The 21,015-nt window shown below is 32.8% G+C and overlaps 1 protein-coding gene across 1 annotated transcript in view; it reads right to left on the reverse strand.

Moving 5' to 3' along the window:
* LOC140441729 (ATP-binding cassette subfamily C member 4-like) overlaps window positions 1-21,015 on the reverse strand; it is a 163,251-nt gene that overhangs the window by 94,828 nt on the left and 47,408 nt on the right. The window contains exon 2 of the mRNA XM_072532617.1: window positions 5,489-5,599. Within this exon, the coding sequence (XP_072388718.1) occupies window positions 5,489-5,599 (111 nt within the window). The remainder of the gene's footprint in view (window positions 1-5,488; window positions 5,600-21,015) is intronic.

Genomic DNA, 21,015 nt, shown 5'->3' on the forward strand with positions numbered 1-21,015 from the left:
ATTACTTATCCTTATTAGTATTTAACTGTTTTTTTTTTCAAAAACTAAGATCAAGACCTTAAGTTGAACCATAAATTTGGCATTGTGAACCACTTAAGCTAAGCAATATAGATCAACAATTAATAATTTGATAAATAAAAATGTTTTGCCATTATTTTGCTATTTTTGCTTTTTTAATGGGTATTTAACTTATTATTTACATTTGAAACATTTTCTGTGCGTAGCTATGGTTGTTTGAAACGGTAACGAAACATATTCAATTCCTTTTTCTTCTTTAACATTTTTTTCTTTAATACTGAGCTCAAAGACTTAAAAAGTGGATGGAGTGTCGGAAGATTCTTTGCTGCTATTTACTTCTTGCCTAGTTTTTACTTCTTGACTTTCACATTTCACCTCTGAAGTCGACTTTTTTATCACATTAGCATTTTTATCACATTCAGAAGGAAACATGGGCAAACTACTTTCGATCCCTATTGGTTAAAGCAAAGAATTAAGGAAATTAAAAAACAGAAAATCAGAAAATCACCAGGGGAGGACAGAATACCGAACGAACTCCTAAAGTACGGAGGACCACATCTGATTAAACCACTACTAAAACTAATCCAGAAAATAACAGAACAAAACAGAATTCGTCAAGAATGGAGATCAAGTATCCTAATATCTCTCTTCAAAAAGGGAGACAAAGGACCCGGAAAATTACAAAGGAATTTATTAAACATCATCATCATTATTGGCTCCACAACCCATGGTGGGTCCTGGCCTGCTCAAGGATAAGTCTCCATTCTCTCCTATTCTTCGCCTTGGCTTTCCAGTTTCGTACTCCCAACATTCTCAAGTCTTCCTCCACCTGATCCTTAAATCGTGCTCTGGGTCTGCCTCTCCTTCTCACTCCATCTATTCTTTGGTTATAAATATGTTTTGGTAGCTTCATCTCATTATTTTATATATGGCCGGTTTATTTTGATGGACCTAATAATATCAGGTTTGTCATACAGGCGGTAAAATTCGAAATTATAGCGTCTACGCCATAATCCGCCCTCCTGTACTCCTCCATAGATATGTCGGAGGATTTTACGTTCAAAGCATCTTAAACGTTCTTCATCGCTCTTTGACATCGTCCATATTTCCGACGCGTAGGTGAGGATGGGCTTGATAAGAGCTTTGTATATCACTAGTTTCGTTCTTTTTGTAACTAAGCTTGTTGTTAAAAATGTTTTTAATCCATAATAGGCTCTCTTTGCCAGATATATCCGTCTGTTAATTTATGCACTTACTGCATTATTCTGATTAATTTGTGAGCCTAGGTATATAAACTCTCGTACTCCTTCGAAAGTATATGTTCCGATTGTTAGATCTTCGGGTTGGGCTGCTTGTATATAATTTGATACTTTCATATACTTCGCCTTACTAGTGTTAACTTCTAGTCCCATTCTTTTTGTTGCTGCTTCAAGCGTCTTGAATGAGTCGACCACGTCCGTCTTTCTTCTTGCAATAATGTCGATGTCATCGGTGTAAGCTAGTAATTGTACCTTAAGAATGCATTTGACCGGGTCAAATTAGAGGACGTTATCCACTTATTGTATGCAAGAGAGATACCTTTAGGAATAATCAAAACGATAAAAAATACCTACGAAAATAACACAATAAAAGTAAAAATAGAAGAAGAACTGACTGACGCTATTGAAGCTGGCAACGGGATAAGACAGAGAGATTCCTTGAGACCTCTATTATTCATCCTGATTATGGATGATATAATAAAAAAGTAAGAACTAAAAAAGGATATCAAATGGAAGAAAACCAACTTAAAATAATCTGCTATGCAGACGACGCAATATTACTCTCTCAAAGTAAGCATGATTTACAACGTATGCTGCACCAATTCAATATAACCGCCAGAAAATTTAACATGTTAATTTCCTCAAAAAAGACAAAATACATGATTATGACAGCAAATTTACTAGGATGTAATTTGGAGCTGGAAGGTCAGATAATAGAAAATGTCAGATAATAAAAATCAGACAGTCATGTCTACGCAAAAAGAAGAAGAAGAAGAAGAAGAAGAAGTGTAGCATTTTTTACATAAAGAGATACCAAGAGTAAAAGCGACATCCAAAAAAAATCACATAATTTTTCAGCTTCGGATTCTGATACAACAATCTTATTACTTCCTGGCACTTTATTGGACAAAATCCCGCAACTTACACACTTTTTAGCTGCACCGCCAGAAGACATTCTGAGTCTGCAATGAAACATGTTTACCTATCAAAAGCACCAGAAATCTAAAATTAGCAGTAAGAAAATTAAAAGTAAACCTTTATAAGCAAGACTAAAATATATTTCGTACTCTAAAATATTTTTCCTACCCTAAAATATGTAGTTTTAATAAAACAATAAAAAATATTATATTACAAAGAAGCATTTCCTAGTTTATTCTAGTCATTCATTAGATTTAAATATCTATCTTCTATGGGATCGTTATGAAAAGGTATAAAAATTTGTGGACAACGCTTGAACCATCTAAGGTACGCTGATGACATCGCATTGATAACCGATAAAAAAGAAGAATTATTTGAAATGATGAAAGAACTGGACGTAGAAGCTGGAAAGATAAGCCTTAATATGAATTACAGCAAGACCAAAATCATAACAAATACAGATGAAGACATCACAATGAGGATCGGACAAGATGAAATAGAACAAGTTCAGGATTATATATATCTGGGTCAAATTATAAAACTTAACAAAGAAAACCAAACAGCAGAGATAAAAAGACGAGTTAGACTGGCATGGGCGGCATTTGGCAAACTAAGCTACATTCTTAAAAACAAAAGATATTCGCAGCATCTTAAGACCAAAGTATACAATCAATGCGTACTCCCTGTTCTCACTTATGGTTCCCAAACGTGGACATTTACAAAAGCATGGACAAAATCATAAAACCCCAAAGAGCAATGGAAAGACAAATGTTGCACATAAGATTAATGAAAAAAAAAGAGAAACGAGTGGATAAGACAGAAAACAAAAGTGAGGGATGTTAGACAAGAAGTTGCAAAATTGAAATGGAGATATGCAGGACACAATATAAGACAAAAAGAAGACCGATGGAACAAAGTTCTTATAAGTTGGAGACCGTGGGAATATAAACGAAGCAGAGGAAGGCCCCAAATTAGATGGGCAGATGATATCAAGAAGCACGTGGACTCTAGGTGGATGACTATAGCGACAGACAGAGAAGAATGGAAAAGGATTGGGGAGGCCTATGTCCAAAGATGGACCGAAGAAGGCTAATTAGATAGATAGATAGATGGTATTATGAATTAAATCATAAAGTAAAACAGTTTAAATACTCTTTATTTATTTTTACTAAAATGGTAAGAATGTTGTCACCACATAATACTTTATTTGCTGTTGAGGTTTAAATAACTTTCAGATACTTCATCAACGCTAAAAATATATAACCGTTATATAACCTAATTTTTGAGGTAGTTTGAGTACTGAATACTGCCTCGGAACTAAAAGCAAAAAATTAAAAATATTGTATTTTTTCTAAAATTAATTTCTGAACTTCATACAATAATCTCCATACGATAAAATATATTTCGGTTGAGTTTACCGAAAGTAAAAGCTGAATATAGCCGCAAATGTCAAAAATATTTCGGTTTGGCAGTGTTGGCATGTTTTTATAATACATATGTATGCTTCAAATATAAAGAGATAAAGCTTTTAAAAAGTACATTTTGATTACACTATTTTATGAATTCTGTAAATTTTAATTTATATGAAGCAATAACGAGTAAATATTTGTCTCTTTCGAGATTAATTTCAAACATCTGTTGTAATCTGGCAACTGCTGATTTGACGATTGCCAAATCTATCCCCTAATCTATCAAAGGGTAATTGCTAAAAAATTTCTAATAATTAACTGCAATTGATCTCCAAAGAAACAAATATTTACTCATGTTTTATATAAATCAAAAATTGCATTGCAAATTCATAACATAATATAAACAAAATGAACTTTTCGAAAGCTTTATCTTTTTATATTTGAAGCATACAGCATCTACAATATAAAAACATGCCAACACTGCTATACCGAAATTTTTTGTTCCATGTTTAACATTTGCGGCTATACTCAGCTTGTACTTTCGGTAAACTCAACCTATATTTCAAACTTTAAATAGCATTAAAAAAGTAAAAAAATGGCAAAACCTTTTTATTTATCACATTATCAATTTTTGATTCATATTGCTTAGCCTAAATGGTTCACAGGGCCAAATCTAGGGGTCAACATACGGTCTTGATTTCAAGTTTTGGAAAAAAGTTAGTTCAATAATAATTTAATGAGAAATAAAACACAAACCGGCGAAAAAATGGCGAAATATCAGACAAACCGAAGATTATAACCAGATTTTTGTCTTTTAAATCATCATAACTACTGTTCTAAGAGTCCAACGTGGTTCATTCGAGGTCCAAAATAAAGGTATTGATGTCGACTGATGGCTCAAATGATTTTCAAAAGAGTAGCGTAGCTCTAACTAAAAGCATAACTCAAAAACGGCGAAAAACAGTGAAAACGACGGAGAACCAAAGGTTGTAATCAGATTTTCCAGATTTTTTAAGAGTCCAACATGGCTCATCATCCAATTAAAGGTATTGATTAAATATTTATTAAAAACTATTTACTTAAATAATTTTTAAAAGAGTAGTGCATCTCTTTTTAAAAATGTTTTTAACTGCCTTGTACCACTTTAAAAATTCTAAAACATAATTTTGGTGATCATACATCAAATATATATTTTTTTAACGATTTATTTTTTTTTATAGGCGTGAAACTTTTCAAACGCTCAAATCAATTTAAATTTTCGGCCAGCTTTCATTTTCGTTCAAATAGTTTAATAGAGCACAAAAACCTCTAATTAAAAAAAATTAGTTTGGTAAAAAATTAAGCGAGTTTTGACGTTTTATGGAATTTTGAGGTTATGTTTCAATATTTTGGGCTAAAATTTGGTGAATCTTCATCTTTTGTGATGCCGAACGATACCCCAATGACGTCCTTCTCCGGCTATGCCCTTACATAAAAAAAGAAAAATCAGTGGAAGATTCGATCCCCGATGATAGAGGTCTAAAAGCAGAAACAATAGCGTGTATCTACCACTCGACTTGTTACATCAAACAAGTTTTATTTAAGTTGCTACCTCGCTTGTGTTTGGTTTGGTAGTGGAAAGATCACGTGGGCAATAAACTCCGCCCATTGGAAAGAGATGTAGGGACTGCTTTGCATCATTTTTCTCTGTCTCACTGGAAAACGGGTCTATATTGCAGCGCTCAGTCTAGGTATTATATGTCTATGGTTATATCAGGTTTTTAGAAAATGATTTTCGGATTGGACACCATGGTCAAAAACAAAAAATATATTTTTTAATACAATTGATAAAAGAATATGTTGTTTCACAAGTTACGATTTAAGAATGTTGATCAATCTACTTACTTTTGTAATGCATCCCCAAGGGCGGCTGATAAATCACCTTTTGTGGTATTATATACATCTTTTATTGTTACGTCGTTTACGTAACCAAACTTAAAAAATGGTAGAAACCACCTAGAACAAACAATAACTTATTACTTTATATAATTTTTGACATTATATTACAAATTATATATAGTATAATATGATCCATTATAAATGAATTATGCTAAATGCCGCGTATCAGATATTAACAACTATCATCATGAGTATGAGTTTGAAAAAATACATTCAAACGATAATAAAGTAAAACCCATGTATGAAGATCGGTTTGCCATTTAATTCTGATAACTTTATTACTAGTGGACCAAGTAAGCGAAGATATCTATTACAACATCTTTATGTATACCATTTCACTGCTCTATTGTGTCAATCAGCGCTGCTCAACATTTTTTCTGAATGGTACGAAATAAAATATCATCGTACTTATACAGTGAATTTATTAACAAACACCAAATACTGAAAGTTATGCCATTACAAAACCATATTATTATTAAAAAATAAGGTTACATCCACATAAATATCATTGAAAAATGATTCATGTTATCTAAAAACTCTTATCGACAGAGAAATATGTCCTGCATCGGCACTATCTATATAGTCGCATTACCATCAAATTCATACTTATCATGTTTGTACATTTTTGTTGATGGTTAAAACTTAAAAGATCTGTTATTATTTAATATCTTAGTGGAGATTACATAGTAGGTAAATGGTCAAACGGCATCCCTTGTAACATGTCATTTAAAACTATTATTATTATTATATTTTTTAAGTTTACACCAATCTGCTAACGCAAACATTACCTGAAATAGGTAAAAGAAATAAAACAAGACTTACAATCAATGTAACTTTACTACCAAAACGACCGGTTTCGCTTTCTACACTTTGCAAAGCATCTTCAGGTCAAACGGTACAAAGTAAATTAAATGATGACGGTACAAGAATTATTAGTAGTTAATGATTCGGGAAACATAGTTCAAACTATTCTGTATTGCTGATGATGGGTGATCTTCGGTTTTTATTGTAACTGTTTGATAATTAGCGGGGAAGTTTCTTGATGGGAGAGATGTTAACAAATGAAATAGGAATAAGGTATATGTAATTGTTTGTTAAATGAAAGTGATGTTTTATATTATTTAAATTATTAAAAGTTATTTATATTTACTCAAGAGATATATTTTAGAAATATGTGTTAATTTATTGAAATTTATTACAATAAAAGGACAGTTGTATGACAATCAATGAAATTAGATGTACAATTTTGTGGGTGTGCAATTTCTGTAACTTGTAATTATCAAATTTTTGATAAAGTGAATTTGATTTCTGTTTTGGCAGAAAATTGTGATGTCAGATATGTTAAAATTATTAAAACTAAAACAATTAAGGACACTTAGGGACTTATTGGCACTACATCACTTTGTAGGAGAGGAACTGGTAAAATTGAGTTTTTTTCTACTAGCACGAGAACTAACGCGAAACTTCGTACTATGTTTTCAATATTTTCAAAATTTAAATAATATTTTTAAAATTGAAAAAAGTAATTTTATTATTTATTTATTATTTTTTATAGATTTTAATAAAATTGAAAGGTTTAGATGTTGTATAACGGATTCCACTTGTCGCGTAAATTACGTCATTTCGTGGCGCCACTTCCGAGATGCTCGCCACAGCATTTTACTTTAGAGAAAAAGTATTACAACGCCAGTATAGAAGCTTCGCTTCAATAGCCATTTTATAATGCTCCAAAATATTGTCGCGTTAATTTTGGCGAATTTATATCGTGATCCAGCAAATGGCATGGCACGTTCCAGAGAAGGCATGGCTTCAAAAGATGGAGAACCGTCACATCATCGAGATGTCCGGTAATCCATCGACCGAATATTTCCAAATTGTTGGATAAAGAGGCGAGGAACGGAAGAGTTACCAGCACTTGTATGTGTGGAAGATATATATACACGCACAGATTTGTGGAATGTGTAGTATACAAAAATGAAACCACTAAATTTAGTTGACTAAGAAGAATCAGTCAGTTGTATTTTTTTTAAACGTTTCTTTTTGGTTTTCACATTATCTAGAACTAAACGGTACTAATCTGTTTTAACACGCTCTACTGGATTTTAGATTTGAAAACAAAATATTCTTAAATGGCCACAAAGATAGACCACAAGCCCCTATTTCCTATTTAAAAATTTAGGGGTAGCATCCTTTGTTATATGGGTGTTAAAATTTGGATTGAAATTGTAACGTTATAAACGCCACATGATTGTTATTTTCCTTCTTCTTCCTCCTCGGCTTTTCCCATTTGAGTTATGCTATCTATCATAGCATTTCCTATGTATGTTTTCCATCTTGTAGCAGCTCTTCCTCTTCATCTTCTTCCCTGCGGGTCCCAGTGCAATATTCTTTTCGGGCACTTGTGCTCTGGCATTCTTTGTACATGCCCGTACCACTGCAGAGCTCTGTTTTCATTTTACTTTCATTCTGTTCCATATTTCCTCTGTTCTTATTCTATCCGCTCTGGTGATTTGTACACATTTTCTCATAAAGATCAGTTTAACTGTTCTTATTTTATTGTGTATTGATGTTATCATTGGCCATATTTCCGCTCCATATAGGGTAATATTCATCACTATGGTCTGAAAGATCCTTTTTTTTTTGTTTTCTTTAATTAGAATGTTGTTCCATATCACTCCATGGAGTGCTTTCGTGGCTTGTTTTCCCTGTGATATTTTTATTTCTATATCTTTCATACAAGTACCATCTCGGCTTATCATTGACCCTAAATACTTAAAAGACTTACAACTCCTAATAGTCTCTTCTTCTAAATTTAAGTTTAAATCTGCAACCTCGGATCCAATACATAAGTATTCGGTGTTACACATATTTATCTGAAGTCCCCATAGCTCACCTTCTTCCTTTAATTTCCTTATCATATTTCCATATCCTCCCTGTCTCGAAAAGTAGTGAATGTAATTTGCTTCCCATAATTGTTTCCTGGGCAAGCTGTCATATGCTTTCTCCAAGTCTATAAAGGTCATATGTGTTTCAATATTTTTCTCTTTGTTCTTTTCTATCACCTGATATGATAAACATATTATCTAGACACATCTGGCTTTTCTTTGCCGTAATGGTCCATGTGTTGTTCTATTTCTTCTTTTATTACTGTGGAAATGATTCTTGCTATTGAAGGCATTACACTGATCCCTCTATAGTTATTTGTTGACGTTTTGTCGACTTTTTTGAAAATGGAGGACATATATAATAGATTCCACTCTGGAATCTCCTCTGCAGCCTAAATCTTATTGAACAGCACTCGTATGAATGACACGATCCTTCATCATCATCATCAGTGGTATTACAGCTCGTTATGAGCCAAAGCCTTCTTCAGAACAATCTTCCATTCGCCTTGATACCTAAGTTTTGGTCTTCCTCTGGCTCGTCTTCCCACTGGTCCTCTTCGGTCGAAAATTTTTCTGATCGTTACATCTTCATCTCGCCTAATTACATGTCCTACCCATCGAAGGCCTGCTAATTTAATATATTTTACAACGTCAGGTTCCCCAAAACTTCCGTATAACTCAAAGTTGTAGCGCCTACGCCACAAACCCTGTTCTTGGATTCTTCCATATATTTTTCTTAGAATTTTTCTCTCGAAACGTTTAAGCAATTCTTGGTCGTTCTGTGTAAGTGACCACGTTTCAGACCCGTATGATAACACTGGCCTGTTTGGGCAACTGTTGTATTCTAGATCCACTAAAGTAGCGTCTTTAGTGGATTCAAAGCTACCAATTCTTATTAGAGAACGTAGGAACCTTAGCTTTTTAAGCGCATCTAGAATTAGTCTGTTCGAATTCGAATATAATATGTTTTATAATATATAAAATATAATGTGGTATTATTTATCCAATCCAACGACTTGACAATGGCCACCAACTCAGCTGTGAGTATTGAGCAATCTGATTTTAATTTGTACTGAAAATAATCCTGAATATTGTCTATGTAAATGGCACAACCAACATCAGCCGACGGTTTCTGACTTGATTAAATCAATCTCTCGTTTTCTTGATCAATTATTCCATGCTTAATATCTTTTTCAAATGTTAGCCAGTTAACCATACTTTTTCTACGTTCTTTCTGATTTTTGTGACGTTCAAGAGTAGTCTTTCTTCTGATTCCAGTGCTATATCCTCATTGGAGGTTGACGATCATTCTGGACTTTATAGTTAGGTTAGGTTTGTTGGTTAACAGGTTCAACCTTAAACTTTAGTAGAACTGCTTTATCTGACATTGGTATAAAGCCTGCGACTGACCTTTCCGAATAGTGAGTAAAAGCTATCCCATTTTCAGTTTGTGTGTATGGGTCGCCTGTGGCGCACCCGGGGAGGGGGGTTTAGGGGTTAACCCCCCCTCCCCAGGATATATAAATTAAAAAATATATAAAGAATAGTAGGAAAATGTAACTTATCTTTCACACACAATACAAAAAATCCAAAACGCTAATTGAATAATTAAATTACCACTTTAAATATGTAGAACACAATAATTATTGTATAAATACACAATAATTAATAATATTTTTCATTATATTTAGATATAAATACCTAATATTAAGCTTATGAAAAAAGTAGACAGAACGAGTCTGTTGCGAGTAGCATGCGCCTACAGGACTGTATCTGCGGCGGCTTTGTGGACTATCACGGGTTGTGTTCCTCTGCATGTAGCAGTAGAAACGAGACATCTCTATGAGAGAAGAGAGCATTTGACAACAGCTATAAAAAATAAGAAAGAAAAAGATCAATGGAAAGATGGCAAGAAGAGTGAAATAATAAGGAAGATATTGCTCAGTGGACCAAGATGCTGATCCCGAGCCTAAGGGACTGGGTAGATTGTCTGTTTTAAGGCGTATCTTCATAGGTTCAGAAAGGCAGATACAGATAAATGCCTACACTGCGAATATTCCGACATTGTTACTCACACAATGCTGAAATCATGGAGTGTAATAGATGTACAGTGGAGAGAAACAGAATGTATATAAATAAATAGGTATGAACCCTGTGACTGTAAAGCCCCCTTTCAGACGAGGATACTGTATCCGAGATACGCGTATCCGAGACGCAGATATTACTATTACATAGACCCAAATGGAGCTTTTCAAACGGGACGCGCGAGGGATACAGTATGCGAGATACCGAAGATACCGAGATACTGAACAAGGCACAGATTCAAATTACTGAAGAGCAAAATGATGAAATTGAAGCCTGTTGAAGTATAAAAGAAGATAATAGTGATGATGAAATAGAATAATATGAGAGTATGAGTAAACAAAACAGAGAAAATGTAATTTTACCTGAAGGGCACAAAAGAAAGGTATAAATACCAGAGAAATACAGTGACTATGAGTAATATATATGGCTTTTGATGCCATGTCTTTTATAGAAAGGGTTGGAGAGACAGTAGAACAGTTAGAAGGTAGAGAAGATAAACGCAATGGAGAGAGAAATGGAATCAATTGAGAAAAATAATACATGGACAGAAGTGGAGAAAATACCAGAAAAGATGGATATTTTAAAAGTGGGTATTTGTAAGTAAACCATTGGAACACAAGGAAGAAGATAGTTATAAGGCAAGACTAGATGTCAGAGGTTTTCCACAAAGTGATAGTTTTGATTATGAAGATTTGTACTCACCAAATGGCAAAAATGATACAATTAGAACATTTCTGACAGTTGGATATCAAAAAGTTATAGGTAAAAACGGCATTCCTTAATGTAGAGCTAAAAGAAAATGTATATATTTATCCACCAGACAGAACAAATTGTAAATCAAATAAAGTATTGAAATTAAATGAATCAATTTTTCGACTAAAGCAAGCATCAAAGTGTTGGAATATTAGAATAAATGCATATTTACTTAAAATGGGTTACAAAAGATCAGAGGCTGATTACTGTTTCTACACAACAGTTTTTGAGGATGGCCAGATTATGTATTTGTTAATATATGTAGATGATATTGTATAATATAACAGGACCAGATTTGAACAGAATTGAGGTAGACAAGAAAATGTTAATTAAAGAATTTGAATAGATTATGATAGGGAAAATGGTATTTTAATATAAACCAAAGGAGATACGTAACAGGAATACTTGAGAAATTCAATTTTGAAAATTGTAATTCATCACCTATCCCGATAGATCCAAAACTGAAGATTTTGACAAATCAAGGTAATAATAGTAATAATTATCCAGTGAGACAGCTTATATAATGCTTAATGTATCTGATGTTAGGATCCAGACCTGATATTAGCTATGCAATAAATTATTTAAGCAGATTTCAAGATAAAAACAGAAGTGAGGTATGGATAAGTCTTAAGAGGTATTTAAAGGGGACTATAAATATAAATTTGACTTGTAAAAGAAATATACAAGGAAAACTTTTTGTTTGTTATGTAGATTCTGATTGGGCTGGAGATGTAACAGATAGAAAATCGGGTACAGCTTACTTAATTAAACTTTTTGGAAATACGATTGCATAGGTCACTCGAAAATAAAATTGTGTCAGTCTTTCAAGTTCAGAAGCAGAATTAGTAGCTTTATGTGCAGCAGTGCAAGAGAGTTTATGGATTAAAAAAATGCTTATTGATATGAAGATAAAAGTTCAAAATTTCACTGTGTATAAAGACAATCAAGGGTGTATATCTCTTATTAAAAACTTAGAAATATCAAAAGAATTAAACATATAGATCTTAAATATAATTTTGTTTCTGATACTTTAAATTCAAATATGGAACTTTGTTATGTAAATAAAAAATTGCAGTTGGTAGATATGTTAACAAAAGGGCTTCATAAAGTACAATTTTGCAATAATAGAGATAATTTAGGATTGTATTAGTTCACACAAGGGTGTTTAAATAACTTGCGATTTAGATTGAAATAATTTTAAGTTTGTTTTATTGTTAAATAGTTTGCTTCTTATTTTGTACTGTATAAGTATTTGTTTGTTCACTTATAAATGAATAATAAGATTTTCTTTTGCACAGAATTAAGGAAAGTATGAAATGGTGTAAATTGTAATACTTCCCTTAATACTTTTTGTGATGTTCTGTGTCATTGAGTGAATCAGAATGACAGATGATTAGAAATAAAGGTTAGATAATAATCATGTTATCCTAGAGTGTCCAATAAACGTTTCTCCAAATTTTGAGTTAAAACAAAATTACAAACTCTATAGAGATTTCTCCTATCCAACCTTAATCCTCAAAGACTAAATTTGTTGATTACTTTTCTTAATCTAGCCAAAATCAATCTATAATATATTCCTATCTTATCTACTATAACATAACCATACAAATTCCTTAGCTTGAATTAAGTAGATAGCTGCAGAAGAGTTTGCTGTGGAACTCTGAGGACCTCATCACTTATTTTATAGATAAATAACTAAAAAGCACCCAATAGAAAAGAAAAGACTATGTAGAAAAAGACTGGTTGCTACCCCCAAGCAAGAAAAGTTTTATTCTGTGTTGAATTGTCTTTCCTATACTAACTGTTTGGCCCAAGAAGAAGAAGTTTCAACATAGTGTTCATTCAATATAAAATAATTTCAATTTAGTTTTATATGGGGATATTCGATTGTCTAGAGCAGTGGTGCTCAGACTTATGCTGCATGAAATCTAGCACATAAACTGAAAGCGTCCAGAGATCGACTGCTATACCCTGTTTTTAAACCAGGAGGAGTAATTCAAATTTACCGCACCGCAATGTTTGTTTGTAATTGGTCCAACCTCAGGCAAGTTTACTCCACTGTTATGAAATTTTGACACCAATGGCATTTCATAGGTTAATTAAGTGATATCGGCGATTTTTGTGTGTTTTCTGCATTATTCTTTTAATTTTTAGTATTTTAATTTTTTTTTTAAATTGATAAAAAATTGTAACTACAGAGAGTTGTAACTAAAGTCATGTTTTTCATATTAATTTTATTTGGATGTTGATGCATGGCACTGCATATCATACACAAGTAAACGCAATTACCGAGGGCCAAAAGCAACATGAAGAGAGATGTTCGTCAGTTAGCCGATTACGATATTTTAATTTCACTATCTTCATTTGGGAAAATGCAGACTCACAAAAGTATGTTGATCCAAAGAATGCTGTGAGCTGCAGAGCTACTTGTCTCAAAGACGGATATTTCTTGGACGATATGAAAGATCAAAATTTCGTATCGGATTCGTATCAAAATTTCGCTCTGGATTTAAGAGGTGTATATTCGAAATTATTTTTTAACTGATCTCCATATTGAACGTAACGGATATTTCTCAGTGTCAGATACAATATCTGTCAGTTTTTTAAAATCAGCGAAGCGTCTTTCAAACTCGCTATGACGTGCTTGCAGCTCCGTCTCGTAATAAACATATTTCAAATGAGCGGCTACCCTTTTTTCAACGATGGAAAGTTGTTTAAACCCTTTCTGCTAATTTGCTTAATCAATAATTTCAATTTGTCGACAAAAGAATGTATTGCGCTCATCATATCGATAATTGTTTTATTTTTACCTTGTAGTTCAAAATTGAGGAGGTGCAAATGATTTGTTAAATCTGTTAGGAAAGCCAGATCACTGAGCCATTTTTCGTTTTGAAGTAGATGAGTGTCGTCCCCTTGTTCTTCTAAAAAAGAAATTATTTCGGGAAGTAACTCCTGGAACCTATCTAAAAATTTTTTACAGCACAACCACCTTACATCTGTATGCAGAAGTAAATCAGTGTGTTCCGCAGAGTCGCTAGCTTCCAATTGCGCTTTAAAAAGACGTGCTTCACAAGCTTCGCGCTCTGATTTAATTCACAATTTTTGTTGTCATCTTCATGATGTCCATATTTAAAATTTTGGAACACAAAACTTGCTGGTGAATGACGCAATGAAATGAAAAAAATGATGGAAAGTCACCGTTAGCTCGAAATCTGTTGTAATACACACGAGTTTGTAAATCGGTAGCTCGTATTTTTTCACAAATTTTATAAAAACGTTGTATATATCTTCTCCTCGAGTTTTTTCTTTCAGAGGCCGCATTTATTCTTCAGCCAACATGTCAGAAAATACCCTCCGAATGAAATTACACAACTGGGCGGTATCAGTCATATCGGTTGACTCGTCAATTTGCAAAGAAAAGTACATAGCATCATAATTATTTCGATCATGCACGTGTGGTGAGTCAGGACACTCCCCGTATTTTCTGGGTGAATCTAGAGCTAGGGTGAAGTTGAGAATATCCCCCCTGAATTAGCTGGGCAAATTATCCCCTGGGGTATTACTAATAAAGGAAGAAGAAGAAGAAGAAATAAAGGTTAAGATATATAGGTTATGGTGCCGAACCGCATGGTAGAAATGTGCAATGTCTAGTAGTATGCATTGAGTATAAAATAAAGATAAGGAACAAAGAGTTTGAGAGTTTTAATCTACAATCCGACAAAATATTCTAATCAAAAACTAAAATTAACAAATTTTAATTTGAAATAATTAATCTTTTATTTGACAATTTTCAAATTGATACCCAATACACAGATATAGAGAAACCATTTTTATTTTTAAATTGAAAACAAAAATTAATAAAACTTAACAATGATCATATGCGTTTGATGAATCGGCCCTTTTTCTTCATTTCATTCCAATGGTCGGCAGTGGCCTCAATGAGAAAAAGCCGATGATGGCAAATTGACTTTAGAAGAAGTATACCAGTAACATTAAAAAAAAATTGTCAATACTTAATTTAGTTTCCAAAGGGTTAAAACCACATACAAGCACCCTATTTTATTAGTATTTCTCAATGAAACATATCTTATCATGTCACACTATATAAATGTTTCTACGAGATAAAAAAAGCTATATAAAAAACACTGACTAAATTTTTACTGATAAACTCACTATTAGATAACTTTAACACGCGTCTAATAGCGTAAACGGCGATAAGGTTAAATAAATATTATATATTATCTAAATAGTCTAGTGTTTTCAGATAGTACAACATAACTACAACCGTTATGTAATTACAGAAGTCATAATCAGTTTAAGGTATTTACGATAATTTATTTATATACGTGTTAATATCTTCAAGCTTAATAAGTTATTGTTTAAAATGTACATTATACATAATGCGTTTCCTAATTAGATTGTATATTTATAGATAATAAAGTAAACAAAATTAAGTCACACGAATTACAATTTTTAATTTTAGGTAGTTCTGAAAATTGCTCTATGATATGACAACATACATTATTTTTATATGATTTGTAAGGTTATATTATCTATTATATTATTTTCTGCCTGTATTAGGTGTGGGGTGAACTGAGTAGCTTTACAAGTGATACAGCCGGTCCCAAGCCCGGATAAAAGAGAAGAGGAGAGGAGTAACACCTCTATAAAAAACCAGATGTTGCAGAAAGATGTTGCAGATTTAAGTTGTAAAGGGAGATGGTTGTATATATATTTTTTTTGACAAATATAATATAGATTTCTTTACTAACTCAGTGGACGGGATCGGTAAATAAACATCAAAGGTTGGATTTCTGGTGGAGTAGTAATGATTAGGTCTTGCTGGAAAAACATGCAGATATTTACGAATGAAGCAAACAGTTTTTAAAATATATAAAGAGGGAAACGTTAAAATTCCGTGATTTTTGAAGTAACTTCTGGAATGGGTCGTTTTTCTAATGCCAAAAACATACCGTATTGCTCTTTTTTGTAGTTTAAAAATGAGATCAGATTGGGCTGCTGTACTAGAACCCCAAAAAGTAAGACCATATTGAACATAAGACTCGAACAAAACTCGAAAACAATTAAGTTTAAGGAAAAACTACAAGAGACCTATATATTTTTTTTTTTTCAGAATGATCCAGAAAATTCAATAAAAATTTGTCCCGGTCGAAAAAATTTATTTATTCAATACAATTTGTTTAAAATGCAAAAAAATATTTTTCCGAACGAACCTAATCTTTTCGCCTTGTCTATAGTTTATTTTTATGAACGAGAGAGTAATTAGCATAATTTTAACTGGTAGCTCCGACCACTCCATGGGCGTGCTCAAGATTAATTGAAAAATTACTTTGAATAATTGTAAAAAATAAATGAATTATTTCAGTGTTATAAAGTGTTATGTGTATGTAAACAAAAGTGACCTCTTTTATCACACACTATATTAGAACTGACTGGCCTACATTAAAAAGGGTTTTAAAAAATTCACATTTTTTTTAATTTTTAAAAATTACAAAAGAGAAAAAGAGTTTTTAAAACCGTCTAAGGTATGTTAAATAGATGAATAAAAATATTAATATAAAACTTACAGCTACTTGTTACAAATCCAAATCAGATTCAGAAGATGAACTTTCAGAACCAAGATTTATAATAACTGGCTCGATCATTTTATCAGTAATATTGTCCAGCTTCCACATTTTTTCCTCTTCTTTAATAGTGTGATTTACTGCCTTTTCCCAGTTTTCAGGTTTTACATTATTTACGGCCTCCAAAAACAACTGTTTAACATCATGAATTTTAAAAGTGGTATTTTTTCTTGAAACTTCACTCTTTATCTGTGCCCATACCAGTTCAATCTGGTTTAATTCACAATGATATGGTGGGGATCTAAGTACTGTCATTCCACGATTTTTGGCAATTTCATCAATTTCGTATTTTTTAAATTTTTCTTTATGAAGGACACACAACGAATAAAGTTCCTTTCTTATAGATCCGGGATGGTACGTAATATTTTTTGAACTCAGCCAATTCTGCAAGTCTTTTTTTAACCACTTGGTTGTGGGCAGTCCTTCTATAAGTCTGGAGTGATAACTTGCATTATCCATCACTATTACACAGTTCTTAGGAAGAAGATCTATCATTTGTTCGAACCATTCTTGAAAGACATCAGCGTTCATGTCTTCATGGTAGTCACCGGTACGAGTTGATTCAAAAGTTAATAAACCACCTTCAACAAAACCGTCTGAACTGCCAATGTGTACTATTATCAGCCTGCGTCCCTTTCCTGATGGTGGGTTTAAACCAGTAGATAAGTTATTTACAAAAGCGTGCCTTTGACTTGTAACAGTTTCATCCTGCCAAAATTTATTTGGTGTATGACCCTCGTTGATCCATGTTTCATCAAGATAAAATATTTTTCTTTTTTGGTTTCTCATTTCCTTTATGGTTCTTAGAAAATGTCTTCTCCATATGACAATATCGCTTCTTTCTAATAAAATAGACTTTCTGGGATTCTTTTTCCAGCGGAAGCCTATTTCTTTTAAAAGTTTCCATAACGTACTTCGACTCATTTCTGGGTAATCCTTATCATCTCGAACTGAGACAAGAACTTTATCCAATGTTGGAAATTCTTGTCTAAAGAAGAATTCATGCACTTTCCGTCGAAGTCCTTCTTTAAAATGATATTCTATTTGAAATTTTGGTTTCCCTGGAGCATTACGTGGCATTTGAAAACTACCACATTTCTATTCTTTAATAACTCTGTAAATCGTAGATTTCCCAACACCAAGTGTACTGCTAACTAACTCAACGGTCTCATCAACACTTTCACATAAACGTTTGTCTGTAAATGATTTAAAACAATTAAATATTAAATGTTTTTTCATTAACTGTTAGAGGACCAATTTTTCGGCGTTTACACGGCACTTCCAAATTTTCCATAACACTAGTATACACAATAAACTGCACCTTGCAACTGAAGTACCTACTTTTCAGTGAACTGTTAAGAATTTTGAATACGCCACTTGGACCTTCCTATATACAAAATGGAAAAACCCACTATCACATTTTCTGTGGAATAAGTTTAGAAGGTAATTATCTAGTCAATTACTGTCGTAGATTCCTGGAATTAAAGAATTAAATGTTTGATTGTTGAAACCCTTACTTCGTGGAATGCACTCATTTCAGATAAAATAAAACGTTTTATTTTATCTAAATAATTAAACTTTATTTTGCAAATAGGCAAAGAATTAAACTTTATTTTGCAAATAGATAAAATAAAACGTTTTATTTTATCTAAAGAATTAAACTTCATTTTCCAAATAGGTAGGTACTTATTAAACTTTTATTGGTTATATATAACCAATAAAATAAACATCTTACATTTCTTGCAAATTCGTTAGTACCTGTTAACCTCCATCACTCCGACACTGGCAACCTTATTTAGGGATTAGTAACCCTCACAACTATTGTATTCTATTCTGCTCCAACCTTTATACCTGGTGGTCATACTCAATTTAAAATTGTTTTCCTATATACTTCTGTAAACTTGTTGACAAATATCTGTTTTTCATTGAGTCACCCGTATCAACAGTTTAGGGATTTGCATACATCATTTGTTTGTTTTATTACTCTCTCATACATAAAAATACACTATAATAAGGGAAGTGATCACAAAAACAATACCTGTATGCAGATGTATTAAAAAACAAAAGTCAATGCCAAGTTTAGAAACACATGTATTTGGAAAGTAACATTACAAACTCTTATAATACTAATATAATCTTATACTAATATAATATAATCTTCTTCTTTGAGTACCGTGCCCAAGTTTTAGGCGTGGGTAGCTTCCATGACGATTTGCCGATATCGTTCTCGAACCTGTGCGCGGCATGTAATAATTCATCTGCTAATAAGCCAGTCCATTGACGAAGGTTTCAGAGCCATGAGTATTTCTTTTTGCCAATTCCTCTTTTTCCATCGATCTTTCCATTGAGTATCAACTGCATTATCCTGTATCTGCTTCCTGTCATTATATGCCCCAGATATTCGAGTTTTCTCTTTTTTATCATTATTATTAAGTCGCCTTCACCTTGACCTACTCTATTCAAGACTTCTCTGTTTGAAATGTGTTGAACCCATGATATTCTGAGCATTCTACGATATAACCACATCTCGAAGGCTTCTAATTTGTTCATCATGTTAACCTTCATAATCCAGGTTTCACATCCATACAGTAATACAGGATACACATAACATTTTACGAACTTCATTCTCAGCTGTAAGTTGAGCTGGGAATTGCTCAGAATAGATCTAAATTTCATAAATGCTTCTCTTGCAATTTCTATACGAGTTTTAATTTCTTTATCCGGATTTAGTGTCTCGTTTATCCAATATCCTAGGTATTTAAAATGGTTAACTTTTGTTATTGGTTCATTATTGACAATTAGTTGTATAGCGCCGAGGTCTTGTTTACTAACCACAAGTAACTTTGTCTTTGTTGTATTTATGCTTAGTCCGTTATTAGAGCATTCTCTAGTGACTCGATCTATAAGGAATTGAAGATCTTCGATACTTTCAGCTATGACCGCGGTATCATCTGCATATCTGATGTTGTTAATAAGTTCTCTCCCGATTTGAACTCCACATTGCCCTTCCAAGGCTTCGTTGAAAATTATTTCTGAGTAAACGTTAAACAAAGTTGGAGACAACACACACCCTGTCTAACACCTCTTTGAATACAAATTTTGTCTGTTTCTTTGCCGTTTACCAGAATAGAAGCTTCTTGATTCCAATATAGATGTTGTAAAAGTCTCAGATCTTTATCATCTATTACAATCATTTCTAGATATTCGAACAGCCTACCATGTTGAACCCTATCAAACGCCTTCTCAAAATCTATAAAACAGACGGAAATTGGTTTCTGTACTTCCCATGATCGTTGAAGTAGTTTTAGCATTGAGAAAAAAGCTTCCATTGTTCCCAATCCTTCTCTGAAACGGAATTGTTTATTTCCCATTGTGTCTTCACATTTCTGCTTGATTCTATTAAGAATTGTCCTAAGAAGTAGCTTGAGAGAGTGACTCATGAGACTAATTAGTCTTAAGTCTGTACATGATGATGTATTAGGTTTTTTTGGAAGTGAGATAAATGTAGACCCCAACCATATTCGTGGCAGTGTTCCAGTTTCGTATATGTGGTTATAAATGTTTGTTAGTTCTGAGACATTGTCGTCGTCTAGAAGTTTGAGCCAGTCTGATGGTATTTGGTCAGGGCCTGGAGATTTCTCATTTTTGGCTTTCTCTACTTCTGCTTTTAATATACTAGGACCAGTATTCGTATACTTTGTGGTATTATGTGGTGGCCTCGTATCCAGGAAGAGCTCATTTATGTAGTTGGTCCATGCTTCTTTTTTTCGTTTAAGTCGAGAATAATTTTACCTTTGGAGTTTCTCATAAAGTGAGGAGTTCTTTTTCTGTGAGTGTAGGTAATTTCTTGTAAGTTTTTTGTGTATATTAAACTCGTCATGTTTTCTTTATAGTTCTTCCATCTCACGACATCTCTGTTTCAGCCAGGCCTTCTTTGCTCGCTTAACCTCGTATCTTATTTGTCAATATATTTTTCTATATCGAGTCTCATCTTTATTTTTACAATTTCTTCTTTGCTAAATAAGGTCTAGTATGTTATCGGTCATCCAATCCTTTTTATTTACTGGCTCTTTTTCTGATTTCAAAACTTCGTCTGCTATGGTAA

The sequence above is a fragment of the Diabrotica undecimpunctata genome, chromosome 5 (genome assembly GCF_040954645.1).
Source record: "Diabrotica undecimpunctata isolate CICGRU chromosome 5, icDiaUnde3, whole genome shotgun sequence".
Lineage (NCBI taxonomy): Eukaryota > Metazoa > Arthropoda > Insecta > Coleoptera > Chrysomelidae > Diabrotica > Diabrotica undecimpunctata.